At 33.3% G+C, this 24,173-nt stretch overlaps 3 protein-coding genes across 5 annotated transcripts; all 3 read right to left on the bottom strand.

Annotated features, from left to right (window-relative positions):
• Positions 1 to 7,484: 7,484 nt before the first annotated feature.
• On the bottom strand, positions 7,485 to 10,335 carry LOC114740135 (uncharacterized). Of its 3 annotated transcripts, none has more exons than XR_003739666.1 (3): positions 9,024 to 10,334; positions 8,671 to 8,879; positions 7,485 to 8,091 (listed from the first exon to the last, which is right to left on the bottom strand). XR_003739666.1 is itself a non-coding variant. In XM_028928266.1 (3 exons), the coding sequence occupies exons 1-3, from the start codon at positions 9,702 to 9,704 to the stop codon at positions 8,724 to 8,726; spliced, it is 765 nt and encodes a 254-aa protein (XP_028784099.1). In that variant the 5' UTR covers positions 9,705 to 10,335; the 3' UTR covers positions 8,540 to 8,723. The 3 variants fall into 3 exon arrangements, 2 of the variants coding, with proteins under 2 accessions (XP_028784099.1, XP_028784098.1); XM_028928266.1 differs by lacking the exon at positions 7,485 to 8,091 and having other exon boundaries at positions 8,540 to 8,879; positions 9,024 to 9,107; positions 9,180 to 10,335; XM_028928265.1 differs by lacking the exon at positions 7,485 to 8,091 and having other exon boundaries at positions 8,540 to 8,879.
• A 462-nt stretch (positions 10,336 to 10,797) lies between these two features.
• LOC114740133 (uncharacterized) lies at positions 10,798 to 13,341 on the bottom strand. The gene is made up of 4 exons (XM_028928263.1): positions 12,848 to 13,341; positions 12,474 to 12,587; positions 12,065 to 12,352; positions 10,798 to 11,429 (listed from the first exon to the last, which is right to left on the bottom strand). The coding sequence occupies exons 1-4, from the start codon at positions 13,298 to 13,300 to the stop codon at positions 11,226 to 11,228; spliced, it is 1,059 nt and encodes a 352-aa protein (XP_028784096.1). The 5' UTR covers positions 13,301 to 13,341; the 3' UTR covers positions 10,798 to 11,225.
• A 425-nt stretch (positions 13,342 to 13,766) lies between these two features.
• LOC114740134 (transcription factor MYB35-like) lies at positions 13,767 to 15,534 on the bottom strand. The gene is made up of 3 exons (XM_028928264.1): positions 15,402 to 15,534; positions 15,175 to 15,304; positions 13,767 to 14,511 (listed from the first exon to the last, which is right to left on the bottom strand). The coding sequence occupies exons 1-3, from the start codon at positions 15,532 to 15,534 to the stop codon at positions 13,836 to 13,838; spliced, it is 939 nt and encodes a 312-aa protein (XP_028784097.1). The 3' UTR covers positions 13,767 to 13,835.
• Between the last annotated feature and the right edge of the window lie 8,639 nt (positions 15,535 to 24,173).

Below are 24,173 nucleotides of genomic sequence, written 5' to 3'. Positions count from 1 at the left end.
CTAGCTCGGAGGGAAGGATGGTAGCGCATTGCGCCCACGGCGCTTTTTAATCCATTGCCTCCGAATCTGCTCTTCTTCTTTTTTTTTTTGGCCCGTAAATCTACCTCCCCATCTAGGCATCTACAAACTTGCACAGCTTTATACCAAAGTAATAAGCTAAATTACGCACTTTTCCAAAAATTATGTCTACTTTTATTTCTAAAATTGACCCCAGGATATTAAAATTAGATATATTATATTATTTTTAAATAAAATATAATTTTTTAAAAAAATTTCCCCAATTCTGTATAAAAATTATACAAACTAATTTGACCAAACTCTAAAGAAAATATTCATAATTTATGTGTTTTTAAAAAATAAAGAATTAATATCGTTTACTTGGATAATAATAACAGCAGAACTGTTAATGGATGACAAAGAGTCAGAGAGAGAGTCAGAGAGAGAGAGATAGAAGCCTGTGATCTTTTTTGGCCGGACTGGCTCGGAGGGAACGATGGTGGCGCATTGCGCCCCCGGCGCTTTTTAATCCATTGCCTCCGAATCTACTCTTCTTCTTATTTTTTTTTTTTTTCTGGCCCGTAAATCTACCTGCCCATCTAGGCATCCATTGCACAGCTTTATGCCAAAATAATAAGCCAAATTACGCATTTTTTCCATGTGATTAATAATCAAAAATTATGTCTAATTTTATTTCTTAAATTGAACCCAGATTATTAAAATTAAATACGTTATATTTATTTTTAAATAAAATATAATTTTAAAAAAAATTCCCCAATTCTATGTAAAAATTATACAAACTAATTTGATCAAACTCTAAAGAAAATATTCATAATTTATGTGTTTTTTAAAAATAAAGAATTAATATCGTTTACTTGGATAATAATAACAGCAGAACACTGGCATTCTCGCATACGGTAGCTGATAGTTGATATAGCATCAACAAGAGTTCGGTAAAAAGGTTAATAATACCTATTCAAAGGTTTTTTTTTTAACTACGCAAAAAAATATTAAAAAAAGGAATAAACTGCAAAATTTATAATTCTTTTTTATTTTACCCAGTCATTGGCAAATGTCATAACTTGTTTCTTGTTGTGATCGATTCTTTTGTTAGTTATCGTCTGCGTCACAACGACGTCCATATAATGAACTACCACTATATGTGTACATTATTTAAGATTTATGAACAGGAAGATCACATTATCTATAAATTATTAATTATTAATAAATCCAACTCACTTCACTTCAAAATCTATATCAGATGTTGGATCGTATTAAAGCCAAGAGTTTAATAGGGCTGAAATGTTGATCCAGAGGGGCTCAAAGCAGACGATAAGTATGAGAGGGGTGATTTCTTTTTTTCCAAAGGAGATAAATTAACAAAACATAAAAACTATAGATATGATTGAAGTAAAAGGTATAAAACTGAATCTTACAGAACAAATAGATATTGAACAGACAGAGAGGGATATAACGTCCATCCTGTTAGATATTGATATAGGGATTTTGCTTTCATATGATTGAGAGTGGTGCATAGCGCGCCCAATGTCCCACCACTAATATGGACTATCTCCCATATGGAAAATATTTATCAAACCCAATTGAATTTGAAATAGTATTAAGAAGTTAAAAAGTGTATGTCTAACCCAACAATCTAATGCTTCACAATGTCTTGAATTCATATCAAGAGATGTATTTACATTTGGCATCTGATAGTACCTGAATCATGATTACTTCTAATAAGAAAATACCATGTCTAGTAAAAATATATATATATATTGCAAACAAAGGTTATCAAATTAATAATAACTTATCTCATAATCCACAAGATTGTGAATCCAAATATTGCTGTCAATTCGAAGACTGTATTGGTTAGCAAACTATAGGAACTTTTATCAGTGTTTTGTATGCATGTCCTCATCCTATTGATCTCCTGAACACCAATTTACTTAAAATTTTTGTCATATTAAAAAAATATATATGTTGAAACTCGAAAACATGTGGCATTTTGCATGAGAGGAGTGAGGGATTGATTTGGGTAATTTTTAATGAAAATTTAATAAATATTAAACAGAAACATCTCTATCATTTGTCAAAGGGAAAAATAAATACATATAGAGTAGAGAGCCCTACAGTACAGTAAGAAAAAGGCAGCGGTAAAAATGTTGAGGAATTGCATGAGATGTGACTTATGAAGATTTTGTGTGGTGATAGGGAATCATTTGATATCTCCTAATTATAATGATGCTGGGATCCTTTGCTTAATTGCAATTTGCAATGGCCATGATTCCCTTCAAGTCTAAAACTCCTCAACTATAAACCCCAAATTAGCCCCTATCCCTATCTCAATTTCATCTTCAATTCTCTATTTATTTAATACTACTAAAATAAAATAATCAGAACTCCAGAGCTTGATATAGTTTGTAACAAGAAATCAAACAATTGTCATTTCTTAATAGATAGGGAAAAGTTCACATTTTTAACATTTGTCCATATGCATTCCACTCTTATCACCTAAATTAGTCTTATGTGGAACCATTTTTTATATTTTACCACTGATTCTTTAATTAACAATGATGGTAATGTAATAAATATATTTTACATATAATGTGTAAATTTTGCAACTCAAAATTGAATTATTAATTAGAATTCTGATTCTTGGGTTGATTAACAGAAATTTAATTTTTGACATAAAGGTGTCGCCTTATTTAATCTACAATCATCTTAAGGTTTGGTAAATAGCTTATGCTGCATATAGTCTTAGCAATCGATTTTCATGACTGAGAAACAACATAACTTATTAACTTTGATACATGGGATTGACTTGGTAAGTTACAAACATCAATGTAAATATAACATATACAGTGGGTAGTATTCTAGCTACTTGTTTGAAACTGCTTAATATAAACACTTATAAATATTTTTTGAGACGAAACTTTCCCACAAATATATCTCTTAAACTACGATTGAAATTTTATTTTGGAAGGCATCAATCGTCATCCTAAACAAACTTCTAATGCTACCCATAATAAAATAATATTGTAATAGCTAGAAAAACCTTCCTCTTAAAAGCCTAAACACCTAAATATAGTGTCTTGCCTAACCCATCAATCATGGATTACACAAAAATAAGGAAAACAGAAAAGCAAAAGAAAATGACCTACTAGGCAGGACTCGTCATTACCTAACTAGCTTAGCACAAAAAGTGCTAATCATACAAGCAAAGCTGAAGTAAAGGCAAGAAAGTAAGTGTCTGATAAGGCAAATATGGGGTTTAGGAGGTTGAGAGGTGTGAGAGGAAATTAATACAGGACCAAATTAAAGAAGCCAAGGTGGTGGGTATTTTTGTGAGATTTATAATTAGAAACGTGTTAGATTTTGATTTGGGATTCTCTTTGGAGGGAAGCAACTTGAGATGTAAAGCACATGGATTTTAAAGATTTAACCTTTTCACTTCAATATGGTCTCAGTCTCACATACGCAAACTTAATGAATGCCAACGACTTACTACTACTTGGATTGGAGCATCCAAGTTTGGTTAGGTAACACGAATGTGGTTCCCTAGACAATGAGGAAGGCAACTGATTTAGACAGCCACAAGTTCATATATCTATCATCAAAACTAGGTGGATAGGATACCTCCAAATTTACAGGAAAATTATACTACTTCCTATTCTTCATATAAGAATTAGTTTAACTTTTAGTTTGGTTCTAAATATAAAATTAATTCACTTTGTCTTTAACATTTATCTATTTTTTTCTCAAGTAATCCCTCTAATAGTTACATATATTAAGGAGTTACTATCAATTTGTAATTCAAACACACATAATTAATAAGAGCATTTTAGAAAAAACATTATTTACTATAAATAACTAATTTTTTTAATTTTTCCAAATCAATCAACTATGTCTTATATTAAGACCGGAGTTAGTATTGTTTAAGGAAGAATTGTTATGAGATCCCAAAGAAGAAAAATAAATACAAAGTCTCAATCACAAGTGGGATGTTGTCATTTCGTACATGAAATTTGTTATTGCAAAGTGATTTGTTGTCACTAGGACTTTTTAGTATTGTATTTTTTTCTTGGGACTTCATCATAATTTTCCATTGTTTGACCCAAAATTAGTTAGGACGATTATTGCTTGTGATCATAATATTTTTTTTATCATCACTCTAGTTTTTTTTTTAAATGTATCCCTGTTTTAATTTTTTTTCTTTGTCACTTTAACTTTTTGGTATTATTGATAAGGCACAGACTAGGTTGTAACATTAGATTAGAATTAGAATCGCAGTAAAGACGCAAATACCAGGTCCGGATGTCATGGAAGGTGACTGAGAAAGGAGAGGTAGAGATGAAAAGAAGGTAGAAATGGTAGGTAGAGAAGAAGAAGCAATGTTTGAAGAATGAGCATGCATTGTCAATACGGATCATCCAAGGACAAAATAAAATATCACTATCAATTCAACCTTTAAATATTTTATCAAATAAAAATAAAAAACTAGGCAAAATTAATTGATTGTTTTAAAGTTACCTCATCTTTCCACAATTACACTTAATTAGATGCAAATTATTTGATCATCTCTCTTAATATCTCTCTAACGCAATCACTTAGCAATATCCATAACAAGAATACCATAAGAAGAAGAAAAAAAGTAAAAGAAAAGAAAACTTGCCAAAAATTCTCCCATTAAAATACAGTAGAATTACAATGAAGTCCAAAAAAAAAAAATACAAAACAAATTTTAAAAATTATTATTTTTTATTCTAAAACTTGTCATTACAAATTACTTAGGTTGTTATTGGGACTTTTTAGTAATTTTTTTTTTTTGGGACCTCATTAAAATTCTCCCTTAAAATATTCATTGCCTACAGCTACCTAAATTTTTTTTAAAGAGCCAAGTCCTTGAATAGGTATAATATATTTAAAGGTCCAGTTCTTCTTTAGCTACGTGTAAAATGTCTTTCGTTTTGTTCACGAAATTAAGATGTATGCAACTCATTTTTATTTTTGTGCAAAAGTTTTAAAAAAACGACAGACATTTGTGAATAGCTGAAGATTTTGGAGACCTTAAACAAAATTTCTAGAGCATGACATAAATAAGAAATTTATAATAATAAAAGTGTAATTCAATTCAAATTTGAATTGAGTGCAGAAAAGAAATGGTGTAGTTTGCAATAAAGGACAAAGTGGGTTTTAGATAAACTTGGGACAAAGAGCAAACAACATGTGTCTACTTGTGAAATTCACATCAGAAAGCCGGCCGCTGCTTCCGGATGAAGCACATGTAATCTTCACTCCCCTTTGCTTCTTTCTCATTATCATCACAGAGTTCAGTGTACCTTTTTCCTTACTGTGACATCTTCGACTTCTGAAATTGAATGTGCTCCTTGGAGAATGGCCCCTGCTTGGAGCAGTCAACGAAAATTAAGGGCTGGCTTCTGTGTTTTTTTTTTAAAATCAAATTAAATCAGAAAACGTCTACTATTTTGACCAAGCTTTGAAGTTCAATGACATTGAACAGGAAATTATGCTCAGATAAGAAAAATAGAAGACATTAGGTTAAACCTTATTCACGTGTTTCATCTACTGACTAAAATTTGAAAATAAAGCAGTACTATTTAACAATATAAAATACTACTACCTCCAGTTCTTAATACAAGATTTCGTTTGACTTTTATTTTAGTCCTGATTATAATACCTCAATTTACTTTGTCTCTCATATTTATGTATTTTTTTCCAAGATAGTCTTTTTAATAATGATAATTCTATCTAATACATTTGATTAGTAAGGATATTTTAGAAAATATAACACATATTTATTATAAATAATTAACTTAACTTATTTTTTTAATCTCTCTAAATTAGTTAACTAGTTCTTATAATTAGGATCAAAGCTAGTATTACATCTTTAAATAACTATGAAATGGTTAGGCCGAAAAGTACAAAATATAAAACTGAGTTCAATAACAGCCCAATGGAGCACTTTTGAAAATAATGTTTTATTCGTGTTTTTCAGCTATTAATTACCACTCTATTAGGCTAGGACTGGAAACACCTGAGTCCTGCCCCCCATTGGGCCGACCTGTGGAGGCCCAAATTATTTGAAGCCGAAGTGAAAACTATTTTCTGCTTCGGGCAACTTCAGTAATTTTGACCAATTCAAAAACGCAAATCGTAATAATTTTTCTTTAGGGGAAAAATTGCAGTAAGATCCCCCAGGAGAATTAAATATAAAAAGATCTTTTGAAATCGTCAAATTAATCCAAAGTCTCAAGGGATCTCATTGCAAGAGATTCTATTTGTTTAATTACTAAATTATCCTTATCTTTTTTTTTAATATATATTGACAATTGTAAGAACAATCGTTAAAAACTTAAGGTGTAATGATTAAAAATTATTACTGTAGATATTAACAATATATTTTTTCAGCACATTAGAAAAAATACAGTGTATGAGTTATCAATACCTACCGCGATAGTTATTAATTGTTACCTCTTAAATTGTTAACGTTTGTTCTTTTACTTGTGAATGCATACTTAAAAAAATATAAAGGCAATTTAGTAATTAAATAAACAGAATTTCTTATAATGAGATTTTTTGAAACTTCAGGTATATGGAATCTTATTGCAATTTTCTTTTCTTTGGGGCTTTTCATTTCCTTTTCCTTTGTTTTCTGTTCCATGTCGTCTTCCGGTCCTATGGGGGCGGGGATATTGATTATATAATGATGCTCCATAGTCCATAGCCCATACGATAGTACACAAGTCGGGTCAAATTGATTCAACGATCGGTCGGCCCGTTTTGATTAAAACAAAGTAGATTTTTTCCAATATTTTGGGTCATTATTCACTCCTAGGGAGATTTCAAACAACATAACAGAAACTTTTAACTTTTTTGCCCCACAGAAATATATTTTGACAGTTTTACGCAGGTTATACTCTGGCAATAAGACGCATGCATCTAGGAGAACTTACCACTTTAAGTTTGAGCTAACTCAAAGTCAATACAATTTTTCAGATAGTAGATGATCTGTCCCTAAAAAAAGTACTAGTACTCCCTAAATATAAAATCTAGTTTGTAGTATCAATTATATTTCAAATTTGATCTTATATTTAAAACCGAGAACAGTATTAGTTTAGCATTATTTTTTTATGTCATAATTCACATACCCTTTATACCTTTATGAATTCATAATCTCACATTTAAATAAGTCTTAAAAAATGCTTGTAGTTAGTTGGAGTATAAGTCTCCACTTGTATAGCACAAGTTGTTTATATATCCTACTACTATACAGGAGTACACCTAAAAAAGTGTTTTTATACAAATCAAGTTAAAATTCTTCTTAAATGTATTTATCTCACACCCTGTAAAATTATTTTTAAAAAATTAATCCAAATATAATACAGAAAAGGTATGTTTCCTGAAAAATAAAAATTATTCAAATGATGGACTAGCTTGGTCTTACTTTTCAGTTTTCTAGAGCAGTGCGTCCCAATTATTGCACGCAAAGGCGTATAAGTATACTGTATTATGCTTCACTGGGGACCCTACGACGGGAGCAAACGAGGGAATGGGGGGATGGTTCGTTGTTTTGTAGGGATGCCTTAGATTGCGTACCCCAACCAACCTTATAATAACAAGCACAAACATTTAGGAGATCTCAGTGGCACTTTTGAGATCCTAGTTAGATCCCAGTGCCCTCTAAACTTGCCAAAGTACAAATCCCATAGGGCTATGTTGCCTTGTAATTTCAGCTTCTTCCAGAAAGTGAGATTGAGCCCTCGCAAGTAGCGAGTTCTTCGCTTCCACCGTGTCATTCATTCCAAAAGTAGGATTTGACAGCTCTCCAAGGAATCCAAATGCAAATCATCTCAATTATTAGTATACTTATTAACATATTATAAGAGTGAATGTTTCACTTTTTTCACCTGTGTTTAATAATTTCTGGGTAAACTGGTACTGTACCTTTTCCTCCTGCAAGTGAATAAGGTATATGAACTATGACGGAAGACCTGGCAGATGAACGAGACCTCTGGTTACCCCGCAAGTTCATTCAAACATCAAATTTAATGCGGTGGACCCCAGTTACATCTGAAATTTAAATGATTCACAAATTTGCAGGCTAATTAATGAGAGTGAGAGAGACGAGAGAATAACACTAAAATCATGAAAATGCAATGTCACAACCAAAGTTCTCTTCTCTGTTTCTTTCTTTGTTTTATCAAAATCCCATGTGGGTGCCCAAATTCAATTCATCTTTCTGCTCTGAAACACACTTCATTTCATTCACTAGCCATATGAGTTTCTGGACTCATGAAACGTGTACGCAATTTCAACCTCAATCATGTAACATCACCGTTTTAAAACCTAACGGCTATTCCATTTACTCACTTGAACAAGCAAAAGGAACAAGAATACAGACTTCCAATCAAAATTGGAACTTTCAAAGACAGATGGACATGGATAACGACAGCTAAACAAAATTTCAGCTTAATCCTTTAATTTTTTTATCAGCTATAATTATTTGAAAAAATTGAACTTAATTCAATATAGGCATTTTGTTAATGAAATTAATGGTGATAAAATTGGAGGACTAAAGAGACAATGTAAAATTAAGGAAATAAAGATACAATTTTATATAAGATTAAAAGACCTAATGTGTGACTATACATGAAAAATTCTGATTAAACATCGCAGAAGAAGCTTCCTTCTTGAACATTTCTTCAATCAGCTTTTTGTACAGTGGTCTTGAACAGTAGGACATATAACTTTTGATCCATGGAGAAATACAGAAACCCTCCAACTGAATGAGTCACAAAGGAACCAAAACTCGTCCCCACAATACAGTGCCAAGCCGGACCATATGCCCCATCAAACTCCTGCAAAATTTCCATCCAGCCAACCAAATCCTTTGACTAATCATTCACACTAACACATTTTGAAATGGCAACAAGAAATCTAACCAAAAAGCCATTCTTTTTAATCCAATATTTGAAACTAAAGAAATGGTTAAGATTCCTAACCTTCTTCAGGGCAAGGGCAAGAGTCTTGGATGTGAACTTCTCCATACTATCAAGCGCCTTTCTGGCACAATCCACGGCATGGATCTGCATAAACGGTGGCATATCAGCAGAAACCACTTTGACCCCATTAACTGCAAACACGTCTCCTAAATCCACCTGTGAGCCGCAGAATGATCTTCTTCTACCACTACTTAGAGCCAGTGAAACAGAGGGCCTCTTAACATCATCCCCAAATAGACCCCTACTACCATTAAGCTCTACACAAGAATCATTCACCTTCTCATTCGTCAACACACCCTGAAGTTTCCTCCTTTCCAAATCTTGAATAGATTTCTGAGGTCTCTCCTTGGACGTTTTCTTGGCTGGCTTATACTCTTTTTCAAGCTTCGGAGGAAGTTGAGGGTGATGGGTCTTGGAGGAATGAAGAATGGCAGAGGAAGTCATGGACTTGGCCTGCAAATGGGAGTCTAAACAGGCAGGAGGAGGCTGAGGATGAAGGGAATGGTTGTGATTTAAGTTGAGGGAAGAAAAGCGGTGAAGCAAAGAAGAGGGTTTGGAGGTAAGAGGGAGATCTGGTTTAGGGGAAGGGGCAGAAGTAAAGGAGGTGGTGGATGTGGAATCCACGGAGGAGGACAGAGGACCTGCTAAGTTACGGCGGTGGTGGGCGGAGCGGTGAGCCATGGGGAGGAAAGGAAGAGAAGGAGAAGAAAGAGGTGGGCTTTGTCGGGAAGTGTCAGGGAGAGATGATATTGATAAAGGATGAGAGCATATCTGGGTCTTCTTCTTATTTTTAGGGTATGGGGTTAGGATTTGGGAGAATTGTGAAGGGAAATGAATGAAGAGCAGTGTGCGGTGGCTTTGGTCACTTCATACCTCTGAAGGACAAAGGGAGAGGGGCGAATGGTGAGATCTTGTGAGTTCATAGCCGTTGGATTCAATCGTGTGCCCCGGTTCCACGACAACACAATCCCTGTGAATTGCCCATTACAGCCGGTGTATTTGGAGACCAAGTAATATCAAAATATATATATAATTCATATTTTATAATTCATACTATATTTTTATGTGATCAACTTGTGAGTTTTTAAATATATTATTAATATTGTCGGCACATATATATTATTAATATTAACTTCCACACACACACACGCATTTTTGTTACCCTAAACAATGACATCACTTATAATTTATTTGTTTTCTTAGGCATTACGTCTAAGTATCACACCTACAATATTTTTCTTATTAAATCACGTATATTATGAAAATAGAATTATTTATTGCTATTACTTTATTATGTATTTATTTACACATGTATAAAGATACTTGTAAAGAGCATAGAAGAGTCAGTATTGGTTTATTTTATTTTGACCAACAAAAAGTATTCCTTTCTTATTTGTCAGGCTCACTGTCAATGAATGGTAAGAAAAATGGGGAGATAGAAGAGAAATAATTATCAAAAAGTCTCAATAAAATTTTAACAACTTATAATGATAAGTCATAGAGTAAAGATGACAATTTCTGAGACTTGTTTTTAGATTGTTTTCCTTGTTTGGGATTTCATTGTAATTCTTCCTAAAAAATACCTGAGTTTTTTGTAATGTCAATTTTCTCAAAAATCACTTTAAAATTTCAGAAATAAAAATAAATATAAAATATCAAAATTCTAACAAAATGCGTTATTTATAAATTATGAATACTCAGTTTCAGATTTTATGCAAATTCACGCATAAAATTTCAAATATTTTTAAAGACTAACAGCTTCAACCCGTTAATGTCAACGGTATAATAATGATTTTTTCTTTTTGATAAACCAATAATGTTGTCAAGTGTTTAACTCGTACTCGTGTGTGTATGACAAGGATTGTACCTGGGTTTCTCAACTTGCCCATCCCAGGCAGCCCTTCCAACTAGGAGAATTGAACAATAATAAATAAATAATAATTCTTATTTCCAAGAGATTCCTATTATCTCACTTTTCAAAGGAATTGATGTCTTTCGATTGGAAGATTCGCTTGAATTATAGATCCACACAAGTTGTATTTCTCCTTACACAATTGACTGCGTCAATCTTGTAAAAGAAACAGAAGAGATTCTAATCCTTTGTGCCTCTGAAATTGACACAGGCATGCTCTGGGCTCTGTCTCAGATTGCTCAGCTCTGAAAATTAGATCCCAGTCTGGATTCTGGTATGACAAATGCTTTTCAGTTCCAGGGACTAGGGTGGCGAGCATCTCTGAAAACAGAAGTTCCACCAGACGCAGCTGGGGAAGGAGATGACGCAATGTAACCTGTGCCTGACACAGAGACCGAAACTGCAGCTGGATTCATGGGATTGCCTTGATGTGAAAGTGCAAAGCGTGATGGACTTCCAGTCACCCCCATACTTGCTCTGGAAGGCTGTGAAACCTTCAAATCGAAATGAAGCAACAAAGCATCAACATTTCATCCTACTATCTAACCATTGGGAAACTCAGATGAACTTGCTTTCAGGGTAAAGAAGTGAGGTATCCTGAAGAGTATCCTTAAGATGTATTTATGGGTTTAAATTAGCCCCATCCCTCACCTCTCAGCTTCACATCACTCGCTCACTCCGTTGAACATGCTATGATATAGTCAAGTATAATCTATATTGTACCCGGCAGGATATATGCATGTATGTCTGTCTCAAGGAAGTAGGTTCAAACATACCATGAGCAAGTTTGCAGACAGCAGCGAGTAAGTTGGCTACATAACCCAAAACTTCTGCCATTTTTAAATGAAATTCACCAATTTAACAGCTCTGTCATTACTTAAATGAACCTTAGTGGGCTTGGATTCTCAGAAATCATTTAATGTTCTGTCAGTTTTTGCAGCACAAGCAATTAACAATAACATGAACTCTATTAAATCTACCCAAGATGAACATTCTGCAGGCAGCAACCATTTCAGATGTTCATATATTCATGTCAGACACCAAATCTGAAATCAAGTTCCACAAACAAAGCTTTGAAATTGTGAAAAATCATTGATGAGATACTGCTTTTAGCAGTGAGCAACATTACCATGTTTTGTTGAACACTAGGCGTCCTCCTATGAGGGGATTCCGAAGGTGAAATGCTACTCATCCAATACGCATTACGAGAGTGCATGGTATGGTTTGAAGGATCATCAGTCTCACTCCCTTCCACATCACCACCACCAAGATTTGCTTCTGAACCCACTCTTGGAGTCATATGCCTGGTCAGTGAACCACTATCGTTTGTTCCATCAGCCTGAAATGGAACAGAAGGGCGCAAGCCAATCCCTTGCCCACTAGTTCGTCTTTTTAATTCTTCCTCCACATTTAAGATCTGTCATCCATAACAGCATAAAACAGTTTAAAAAACCAAGCATGGCCACATATCAAGAACTAGAACATGTCAAAATCTAAATGAGTAGTAAACATGAAAAAAGAGATGAACCAGTGGTTACCTGCTTCAACGCTATAACGAGATTATGTTTCTTTGCATTCAAAACTTGTAACTTATCCTCAACTTCTTTTTTCCTTTTCTCTTTGTCATTTAATCTACCTTCTTTGTCTCCGATCTGGCATCACCTCCAATGGTGAGCGCATATAACAAACTAAATATTGCTAAAAACACCTGAATTAAGCGCTTAAAACCCACACTTAAACCATAAATCAATTTCAAGATTTCCATAATTAAAAGATTCCCAAAATCCAATTTTTTTCCTTTTTAAAATCGATCCCAAGCAAACCATTTATTATGACAGCTAAAATAAAAAGAACTATTAATTAAGTATGAAACTAAAGAAGGAAACGAAACTGGTAGAGTAAGTTTTCTTACCGTCTCGGTCTGCTTTGTTACTAAAGACGCATCGCGGTCGCAAGGTTCAGACGCCTTCTCCACAGCATCAGTCTTAGCATCAGCTAACGAATCAAACCCATCAACTGTTTTCTTGATGGAACCATTACAGGGTTCCGGTTCCTTGTGATCTTCGCCCTCCCGCGAATGACCCGCTCCATTATCACTGACCTTCTCTGATTCGGGTTGAATCGCAATCGATGGCCTATCAATTACGGGAGCCTCATTTTGACCGTTAGATAGAGAGCCAAGGTTAGGGATCGAGAGGGTCGTGGTGACCGCCCCGTCGGCAAGGAGGCGGGAGAGGGCCTTTGAGCGACGCGCAAGAAGCGATTTGAATTCTTTGAGAGAAATTTTCGGAGTTGGCATGAGCCATCGACGAGGCACGTCTGGTACTCTGTGGAGATTCCCTCTGTAAAGCGAAATGGCCACCATCTTCACCAAGTTTTCTTCGTCCCCAATCAACCCATAGTTGAATCGCTATATAGATTTCCATGACAGTAAGAATGGCACCACTCGTTGGAAAAAAAGAAACTTTACAGAATTACTGATGATTAAATTATTTTCAAAAAAAATTATAACAACTTTTGTACGTTTGGAATTTTATCGGAACATTTACTTTGAAAGGGGGGAAATTAACCTCGGTGGTGAAATATAAGTAATGCATAATATATAACACTTAATCCTATTTTGAAAACGACAAGGTTTACTCTCAAAATTTAATGGAGCGTTGTAGAAAAATATCTAGTTGACTAATAACAACTCAGCCAAAAATATCTGTGGAAATAGAACTCAATCGGCACATGTGATCTCCATTTGATAGCTGAACCTTGGTATTGAAGTGTTTGAGAATTGAACTCTTTCAATCATCGGTAACATGGAACATAACCTGTTCATTGAACGCAAAGATCATCTTGTTTTCTACTGGTTGCTATGGAATCTAAAACCAAATGATCAAACAGATAGGAACTCAGTAGTTGGACGTGGACGGTTCCTCCATTAGGTGAGGAAAATTCAAGAACATCTCATTTTCTTGATCAAGCATGGCTTCTACGAATGAAATCTCAGAGGATGGCGATGAATACCGAACGTCACTGCTTGGGACTTGCTGTGACGTCACCTCATTCCTATTCTCGTTCATTGTCGGATTTTCATTCTCTAGGTTATCAGCAGCAGATGGGAAAACATCCTCAAGAAGAAAATCATTCCAACAAAAGGGCAAAGACAAGCCTTCGTGGGCAGCATTGGAACAAATAGAAGTAGACAGTGATGAAATTGACGACGACGACGACGACAGGAAGCCTTCCCCAAGTATGGCTGCTGGTATCGTCTCCTTCTCCATCACTTCTCTGTTACTGAAAAGGCTACTTTCTGTTGGCGGTTCTAATTTTGGTGAAGGTAGCTTCGGAAATGGGTCTGATCTGAACAATACTGTGTTCTTGAAGTCTTTACTGAGAGACCCAATTCGGGTACTTGGCTTCTGATTACCCCCAATGTTTCCATAGTCAGCTAGGAGTTTAGAGAAGGGCTTGTGGGTGATAGGGTCTATTCCCATGTCAGTGAGCTTCTTCTTCAGTTTTGTGTTCCAGTAATTTTTAACATCGTTGTCTGTTCTCCCAGGGAGTTGTTGGGCAATCATAGACCACCTACACCATACGACCATTCTTTCACACTTACATACAAAACATGAAAAACTGCTATGGTTATTGGCCTATTATGGCTGTCATATTTGCTTAGAAACAGAGCTAACAGAAATTCTTAATGGAAAAGTATACGCTGCTCCAATTCTAAAAGGCTATTTCTTTTTTAACCGAAGTTGCAGCACAGAACAACTGGGTTGCTGGTAACAGATCTTCTAAGTTACATACTGCGAAAAGTAAAGTGCAAGCAAGGAATTCTTGACAAGAAAATGAATCACATATAGATCACAGTTGCAATGCATGTGTGTCAGAAGAAATGTTGCATCTTTACTCACTTTCAATTTTTTTAACCTAATGGTCAGTGTTTGATCCTAACAAGTGATGTAAGAGTAAAAATAAAAAGTATCTGCTTGCTGTTATAAAAATCCCAGACTCGATCTTCATAAAAAGGGGGGACCCAAAGAAGATGTTGTGGACTTGTAATGGTACTCCAAAACACTAGGAAACTGAGAGGATGTCATTATGAAATGATTTGCCCTTGCAACATAATAATGAGAAAGCAAATATCAGATGAAGAAACCAGAGGAGGCCGCACAGGATTGCAAAAGAAAGAAATTTATATTTCATAATTAAGAAGAAATGTATGGAGCAGCTTATAATAATTATGACCTGCTTCCAATGGCTGCGTGAAGCTTAAGAATCAAATCCTCTTCTTGGGGTGTGAAGATATCTTGCTTAAGATCTGGCCTGAGGTAATTAGTCCACCTGAGCCTGCAACTTTTCCCACACCTCTTTAAACCTGAAAATGACCTCAATGCAAGTTGTAGAATTGAGTAAAATGTTGAAATCCTGATTAGTGACCCATTTCATGTTTAACAAAAAGGCTCTCTCTTAACCTGCTTTTTTGGGAACAGAGGTCCAGTTACCAGATCCATGCTTTGAGACAAATGCGATCATCTTTGCATCTTCTTCTGGAGTCCAGACGCCCCTTTTAACACTGAGCTTGTCGCAGCATGGCGGCCTCACCATTTTCTTTTCTGTTGATCCAAAATCACATTAGGATTTAATTGCTTAAAGAAAACAAGGCTTGAAAAGGAAACGTAAAGATAAGAAAAGAGAGAGAGGACTTGTGTAACTTCAAAATTAACTTGTCCTGCAAATTAACAGTCTCTTGGAGATCGAGGGAGAAGATGGGGTTTAAAGATATCACTTATTAGTGTGGAAGCAAGAAAAGCGTGGGTGGTTTTTACAGATTAAACTTCATTTGCATGATTATTGGTACCTGTTATCACAACAAATTAACAGCTTCGGATAAAAGAGGATGAAAATAAAAACACATAATCCTCCTCTCTTTGGCACTTTGGGTCAGGTCTAAATCCGGTGAATTATTTGGTTAAACTTAGATTAAATTTAAGTCCAAAAAACTATTATTATAGTTCAGTTTAACTGGTTTCTGATCTTTTCTCACAAGTTTGATGAGAGTATTTGTTTAAACTTTAGATTCAACTAATTTAAATGGATTATATTAAAGCCGTTTCCAATGTGTTCTTCAAGTTTGAGCCATCATTTTCGCGTGATATCAATCCCCAAACCATGTGCATATTTCAATTGTCAGTCGCAATCGCTTCTTTATACTTCAACATCCGTTAGTTTGTTTACTTTATATTCTACCGCCCCTTGTTAAATTTCTTAAATTACCGACTCGCTAAACGGCAAGTATCCTGCAAAATCAACCCAAATGGAAATGTCTACCAATACTATGTGAATTGGTTTTTTTATAACACTCTTTTTAATTATATACATTATAACTACTGCTTCATAGTATTATAAATTTGAAAGATAAAATAAACTCACATTTTATATTTGTAACTGACATAAAGTCAGTAAACCTCTTGCGTAATTTATATATATATGGGAAAATTTCACAAAAGAAATTGATAGTTATTAAATCTCAAATCAGGTTTGATGATAACATTTTAATAAGTTTTGAAAACACTATATTTGCAAACGACGACATATTTGTGTTTGAATTTTTTATTTGGGATTTAGTAATTTCAAAATTCTTTTTGTGGGGTTCTTCTTTTACATATTTAGGACTAGGGGTATTATTATAAATTGTCACCTGGTTTTTATAAAATACTACTTTTCATCCTTAATTTGAGTAAATTAAAAAAGCTTGTTAGGTTAATTACTTTTAATAATTAGATATTGTCTTTTCTAAAATATCTTTTCTAATTATATGTATTAGCTAGAAGCCTAGAACTACCAGTTGATGGAGTTTTTATATGTGCAACTACAATAAAAACTGCTTTAAAAAATAAATAAATATTAAAGATAAAGTAAATGACAATTGAAATGATATTAACTCCTACTTATTCATCATCTATGTTAGGTCAAATGTTCTATGGATACAAGTTTTTTAATAAACCAAACTCTTTCTTTTTTTACTCTGGCCCTGAGAGTTATTTATTTCGATTTCTATCCTTATACTTGTAATAGATATTGGTATTTATCCAAATTTCATTTTCTCATTATCAGTTGACAAGATGGAAGCTATTCTATTCGGATGTTATATTTATGTTAATCGTATGTATTAGTTAAAAGCCTAAAACTACCATTTAATAGAATATTTAGTATGTGTAACTCCAACAAGGATTACTTTAAAAAAAAAAAAAGATAAATATGAGAGATGAGGTGAATTGGGATATTATATTTATGTTAATAATATTTAACACGTGTAATTATAATAAAGACTAATTTGAAAAAAATAAATATAAAAATAAAATAAATTAAAAATTTATATTTATGATTAAATTAAATATCAAATTAGTTCGGAAAGTTATCATTTTTATTGTGTCGAATTCAAATCGATTTTTCTGAGGGAAAAACCGAAGGAGCTGAAAGGCAAGATTAGTGAGCTCAAGTTAGGGACAAAGGCCGCCACTTCCAAAAACGAAAAACAACCGACGCTCACGGCCCATGTCTTGTTTGTTTCAGGAAGAAGGACGAAGCCTAACAGGCCGAAGTGACCCCAACATTTTACTACCACTTTTGTTTTTTCTAATACAAAATTATTGTTACAGCTGACTTTGACCTCGTCTTCTTCGGAGGGAAAAACAAACACTTATCGTAATCATGAGAGGCTTTCGTTTAAAGAGCCTCTCGTCAAGGTCTCCCCACGAAACACCTGGTCAGTTCCCAATAGAAAACAAACGACCGTCGTCGAAGTGGACGCGTCAAGCGCGTCGCTTTTGCTCCTCACCCCTTTCCACGTGGCATGCACACGCGACGGTCCTTCATGACTAAGAGTCTAAGATCATCCTGCTCTGTCAATATTTTACGGTCAACACAACCCTGCTTTCACCTCCTGATAGGATATAGTTAGGATAAAAAAACTACTCCTCCAACCCTAAATATAAAACCCTTACATATATTTAGATTTTTATATACACTTATATAATATATATAAGAGTCTTATATTTAGAATAGGAAGAGTAATTTTTTAATCCTTCTATAGTTTTGAATTTACTGTAACTCGGTTTTTAAAATTTTAGCTCACTTCCCAATAGAAAAAAACTACATGGCATTAGGGTTAAATTTTAGAAATTAAATTACAAGTTTTCAAACTTTATGAACAAAATATTAATTTTTCCTTATATTTTCCTTTCTTTTGAAAGGTGGGATCCTGTTTGTCACTTTGGTTTTAGCGGATTTCAAGATCACATAAAAGCGCAAACTTTCGATCCACCGATAAAGAAGAAAAAAAAGCTGTATTTTTTCACATCAGCTGCTGTTTATTTTATTTCGGGGACAATCTTAAAAAATTTAATTAATAGTTAAAAAAATTATATAATAATCAGTGTAAACATGAGAGTCCACTAGGACTGAGGGGGATGGGAACTTTTTCCTTTGCTCTAAGACCCCGGAAAGTAATGAAAAGACAGGTCACTCGGATGCCGGGGACGATCGATTCTGATATTACATATATAGCTTCCAGGTTCCAGCATGCATGCCAACTAATACAGTGAATACAGAATTATATTATTATTATTATTCGGTGGGCTTATCTTATTATATGTTGTGTGTGTAATTGAACCTTGGCAGTGTCACAAAGCCAAACTAAATTTAAACCAGAAATTAATAAATAATGACAACTTGAGACTTTCCAGCGGAACATACTTATGCACACATCTGGCCTACCCTTTTACTACGCCTCCCCCTCCTTGTGCCCCACTTCGGATATTACGATGCTTCCTTCTCCCATCCTTCCAATTAATGCTCCTTCCTGTCCCATTGCTTATCCACATTCATCAGGATTCTCAACGTAAGACTTTTCTAGTTCTTCAATTTTATTTTTAAAAAATACAAACTAATATCAATACTTCATTCTAATGACAACGGGAAGATACACATCATATCTTTTCAGGATCTTACAGCTAGTAACCATTCCTCTTAAGGCTTTCTTACATATGATGTTATGAGTTTGAGTTTGTATATAGAAAATGGAAACGTGATGAATACATGAATTACGGGGCAAAAAAACAATACCATACTACCTCCGGTCCTAAATACAGGAACCAATTGACTGATTTAAGTAAATTAAAAAAATAAGTTAAATTAATTATTTGTAATAAATAAATGCCGTCTTTTTAAAAATATCCTTAGTAATTAAGTTTATTGGTTAGAACTACCATTATTAGAATGAATATCTTGAGAAAAAAAAGAATAAATATGAAAAACAAAACGGATTGGGGTCTTATATTTAGAATCAAAATAAAAATCAAACGAGATTTTATATTAAGGATTGGAGGCGGTACCTAACTATTTTTTTTTACCAGACATTTATATAAGCCTGGGATCTCGTTCACATGGCAGGTGGTATTAGAATTGGGATAGCTTGCCACTCAACATACATTGATATTTGTCAAGTGACAAATATTCCAAATGTTGTACAACACACGAAATTAAGTCCAATTATTGGCATGATTTATGAGCAGCAAGCCTGGCCACCAAATTTTCTCCGCGTCCTTGTCATTTGAATGAAAATGCAGAGTGAATTGGGCATATTTGCATTAAGAATGTGGGGGTGAGGACAATGGAATGAGAACATTATGAGTGGGGGGTGAGGAAAAGTGAAAGGCATTATAAGAAATAAACGTATATACAAATACAGGTGAAGTTGAAGTGGCACGGGTCAAAGAAAAGCAGAAACATGTGGAGGAAGGCCAAAAAATGGGTGAAAACGCAAAGTGGCTACAACTGTCCCATTTGGCCATTAGGCGTCCACTTTGGGACAACCCCAACAACAAAACTCAGTGCGCTCAACTGTGTCCGTTTCAATTCTCTTCTCATTACCTCAACCTTCGTTAAACCATTCCACCAACCTCTCCCTCCAACAAAATGCTTATTTTCTTCACCTTTTTATAAAGTTATGTTAATTACTTTTATAATTATATTCGACACACAGCTCCTATATTGTTTCTTCTTCGTGCACAAAGATTTTAAGATTTGCAGGGCAATTATTAAGAAGCATGTCTTGGGAACTTGTCGTTTCAATTTTCAAAGATGGTCCTGTGATCCTAAACCAATCTCATTTGGATTTGTCCATGTGAGTAAATCTAATTATATTAGTGTCATTAATTAATGTGCATTCTGTCAGTTTTTTACTTGACATCTATACTTTTTTCCCCTTTTTTTACTGATTTATTTAATTTCATCTTTTTGGCACCATTAGCGCTATTGAAAATAACCATGCCAACAAAGTAAAGTTAAAGAATTTAATAAAAAAGATGTAAGTATCAAATCAAAAATTGAAGAGAAATATAGATATATGCGAAATGATTTTCTCTTGATATAGAAAAGAGTAAGCAGTTTTTATCAATATTAACTAATTTTGAAATATAAAAAATTAATTAAAAAATGTCTTGTTGGATAGTAAAATTGAATTCCCATTTCTCTGCTTCGGCGATCCAATATAATTGAATATTCTAACGCGTCCCTCTCTCCATGCCGTGCAAGAAAGTCCTATGACGTTGGCAACCAAAAATACATAATTACAACATGGTATTCTGTAGATGTAAGTATGAAACAAAATGCGCGGACACATAATTTTTTTTTTTGAAATTATACTGATTATTTATACATATAGATTTATCCTAATATCAAAATTTATTTTAAGCTCAGTTTTAAATACTTAAATGCATTTTTATTGACTTTTGGTCCCTTTTGTGTGGTCTGCCAGCTCAAACTCGTGATCAAGCGTTTATTAACGTGTGGCACACTAACCAGCGATCTACAAGTCTTGAAAAGCATAATTTCGTAAACCCAATTAAGAAAATTAAATGGAACGTAGTCTGATTAAAAATTAAACCAAGTCAAATTAAAAGGTGGGTCTTTTTTTTTTTTTTTTTACTTTGAAATGCAGTGGATGACGAGAACAGAGTAAAGTTAAAGGATTTAATAAAAAAGATATAAGTATCAAATAAAAAATTAAAGACAAATATAGATACATGCGAAATGGGTTTCCCTTAATATAGAAAAGAGTAAGCAGTTTTTATCAATATTAACTAATTTTTGAATAAAAATAAAAAAAATAATAAAAAATGTCTTGTCAGATACTAGTGCTAAAATTGAATTCCCATTTCTCTACTTCGGTGATCCAATATAATTGAATATACCTACGCATCCCTCTGCCCCATGCCATGCAAGAAAGTACTATGATGTTGGCAGCCAAAAATATATAATCACAGCAAGGTAGATGTAAGTATGAAACAAAAAATGCAGACACACAATTTTTTTCCCATATTATAATTATTTTTATATATATAAATTCATCCTAAAATCAAAACTTATTTTAAGCTCAATTTTAAACTCTTAAATACATTTTTACTGACTTTTGGTCCCTTATATATGGTCTGCCAATTTGAACTGGTGATCAAGAGTTTATTAACGGGTGGCCCACCAACCAACGATCTCATAATTTCATAAACTCAATTAAAAAAATTAAATGGGATGTAGTCTGGTTAAAAATTAAACTAAGTTAAATTAAAAGGCGGGTCAATTTTTTTACTTTGAAATGCAGTGGATGACGAGAATAAGAGTTAAACTTATTGACCTTGACGACGAATACTAGGATCTTCTAATCTGTTTAGCTATCGGAGTTTGAATATACCAAGAAAGAATGTCGTCCCAGATTTCAGGTTAGGGCGAGCCAAAATAATTATTCTTAATGACGTTTGTAAGTAGCTTTGTCGAACAGCTGAAGGTGAAGGCTAGTTCTTGATTTTTTTTTTTTTGTGAGAAGTAAACTTCCTATACTAAAAATATGTGTTAATATTATTGTTGGTATTTATAATTTGATTGAATTTTGATTTTGGTTTTTATGATTTTCCATTCTTGATTTGGATTTTTATAGTTTCATAAGGATTTAGTCTAATTTAAATATAGGGACAAAAATCAGAATTTGTTAAAAGTTCACGGACCATTGACTAAACTCACATCATATTTTTCACCACAACAAAAAAAAAAAACTCACATCATATTCTCATAAAATTATAAGTGCCAAAACCAATTATTTGAAGATATAAGAACGGAAATCAGAATTCAATCAAATTATAACCATTAGCAATGATATTAATTCCCAAAAATACTCATAATACTAGCATTTGGGAAATTAAGATAAATTGTTCTTTTTCTTAGATAGAGGATTAAAAATACCAAACATGTAAGAATATAACTGGAATTAATTCACAATCTCTTATTTCTATAAAAAATTTCACGTTTTACTGAAAAAGAAAAAATTTACATAATCTGCAAATATTAAGAAAGTAAATTATTTATAATAAATGTCATATTCTTTAATATATTATTGCTAATCATATACATTAGAATTGAAATTCTTTAAACCGGGGGTGTGGTTGAGCGGTGGGGGCTCATCCTCCCTTAACCAAGTGTCGAGGGTTCGATCCTTGCCTTGAGTATGGAAAAGCTTTAAAACTCCAGGCCAGCTGTCCCACCCATCGAAGTGTCTACAAGCCAGCAAAGAGATTAGTCACCGGGTCTGCCGGTGGATACCCTGATGTTTCATCAAAAAGAATTGAAATTCTTTAACATATGAAATTACTTTGGACAAAAATAAATAAATATATGAGATAAAATAAATTAATATTCTATATTTAGAAACAATTTAAATAGTAAATACTATCTAAATAGTTTGTAGATTAAGAAAGTGAGAAAGTCTATATGTATTTAATTATTTTTCTGGTGATTTCACGCCTGCAATTTCACACTTTTTTTTTTCCGCGTGGCAGCGTTCGTAATTTTCTCACGGCAAAGTCTGTCCCCACCACCAAAAAAAAAAAGGAGGAGCGGTGGCGGCAAATTAGACCGTTACAAGCACGGGAAAGAGACACGTGAAACAGGGAAGCCATTTGTAGACATCTAATCACACGGTTTTGTCTTGGTGTCTTCCCATTAGTCTCTCTCTTCCCCCTAAAGCATCAGTCTTTCCAATAATTATTATTAACCTCGTGAATCCGTTGCCCCTTTATTAATGCCTCATCACATTGTCTTTATAATCATTCCACTCCATTTAGTTTTCAACTTCTTCCAAATTTCTGCACTTTACTTTCGTTTTCCCTTTTCATTTAAAAAAAATTACTATGTGGTTTAAATGAAGAAATATAGTTATAAAAAAAACTTAACAAGTTTGAATGCAGGAGATAACAAGAAGATTAATATTACTCACTCGTAATAGGATTTTCTTTTTAAGGTTTTAAGATAATTTTAGTTAGACAATACTTACATTAAGTTTTTTATATCTGTCTATCAATCACTCGTGTATCATTTTTAAAATATTGACATTTAATTATAAATTTGTTCGAAATGAAAAGAAAAAAGACATATGATTGTATATGATTGGAAAACTTCCAATGTAATCTAAGTTTTTTTTTTACATATTCTTGTTATCAATTTTTTCATTTTTTTTTTTTGCCAACTTTTCAATTGTACTCTCTCCAATTCAAAAATATAAACTCAACTTTATCTATTACGTTCATTAAAAAAACTAATTAAAATCAACTTAAAATAATAAATATGTAAGGCATATATTTGTTTTTCCTAATACACCCTTATTAATGGAGAGAATAAGTAAAAGATGTAATAAATTAATTAAAGAGAAAAAAGAATATATGAAGGTAAAATTGAAAAAAAAAACTCATTAAATACTTAGATAAAAATAAATGTTATCTTATAAAAAAATAACTATTTTAAAAAAGTTTAGTTTATATTTTGAATCAGAGAGAGTATTTTCTATCTAAGCCAATCTTAATTATTTTAGACGTTTGTCATGACATTAGCCTGTAATAAATTGAGGGTCATTAACTTTAAGAAATTAATATATTAATTGGAGAAGGTAATTTATTAATTATTAACGTAAAGAATCCACTGGCCCCATAAAGCTTGATGTTGGCATTGAGAACGACGAAAACCATTCCATTTCCATTATTTATTCCTTTTTTAGATTTTCAAAATTTGGAATCCATCGCTTTATTATATTCTTTCCTTTTCCTCGGAAAAATATTCTTGCTATTTCCTGGAAAATGCTAACATCACCGACTCAAACCACCTTAAGCTGAACATTTCAAATTTTAATTCCAAGTTTATTCTAA

This window comes from Neltuma alba, unplaced genomic scaffold, assembly GCF_004799145.2.
Source record: "Neltuma alba isolate B1F8T4 unplaced genomic scaffold, ASM479914v2 tig00003057_pilon, whole genome shotgun sequence".
Lineage (NCBI taxonomy): Eukaryota > Viridiplantae > Streptophyta > Magnoliopsida > Fabales > Fabaceae > Neltuma > Neltuma alba.
This window is presented reverse-complemented; position numbering and strand designations above follow the sequence as displayed.

Bases quoted from the DNA above. Each gene is read 5' to 3' on its own strand.
- LOC114740135 (XM_028928265.1), bottom strand. From the start codon at position 9,704: ATGGCTCACCGCTCCGCCCACCACCGCCGTAACTTAGCAGGTCCTCTG. The intron at 8,880-9,023 runs GTTAGGAATCTT...GAAATTTTGCAG, and splicing joins TTGCCCTTGCCCTGAAGAAG to GAGTTTGATGGGGCATATGG.
- LOC114740133 (XM_028928263.1), bottom strand. From the start codon at position 13,300: ATGGTGGCCATTTCGCTTTACAGAGGGAATCTCCACAGAGTACCAGAC. The intron at 12,588-12,847 runs GTAAGAAAACTT...AGGTGATGCCAG, and splicing joins TAACAAAGCAGACCGAGACG to ATCGGAGACAAAGAAGGTAG. The intron at 12,353-12,473 runs GTAACCACTGGT...TATGGATGACAG, and splicing joins TCGTTATAGCGTTGAAGCAG to ATCTTAAATGTGGAGGAAGA.
- LOC114740134 (XM_028928264.1), bottom strand. From the start codon at position 15,534: ATGGTGAGGCCGCCATGCTGCGACAAGCTCAGTGTTAAAAGGGGCGTC. The intron at 15,305-15,401 runs GTTAAGAGAGAG...GGTCATTTTCAG, and splicing joins CTCTGTTCCCAAAAAAGCAG to GTTTAAAGAGGTGTGGGAAA. The intron at 14,512-15,174 runs GTCATAATTATT...CGTATGGTGTAG, and splicing joins CACGCAGCCATTGGAAGCAG to GTGGTCTATGATTGCCCAAC.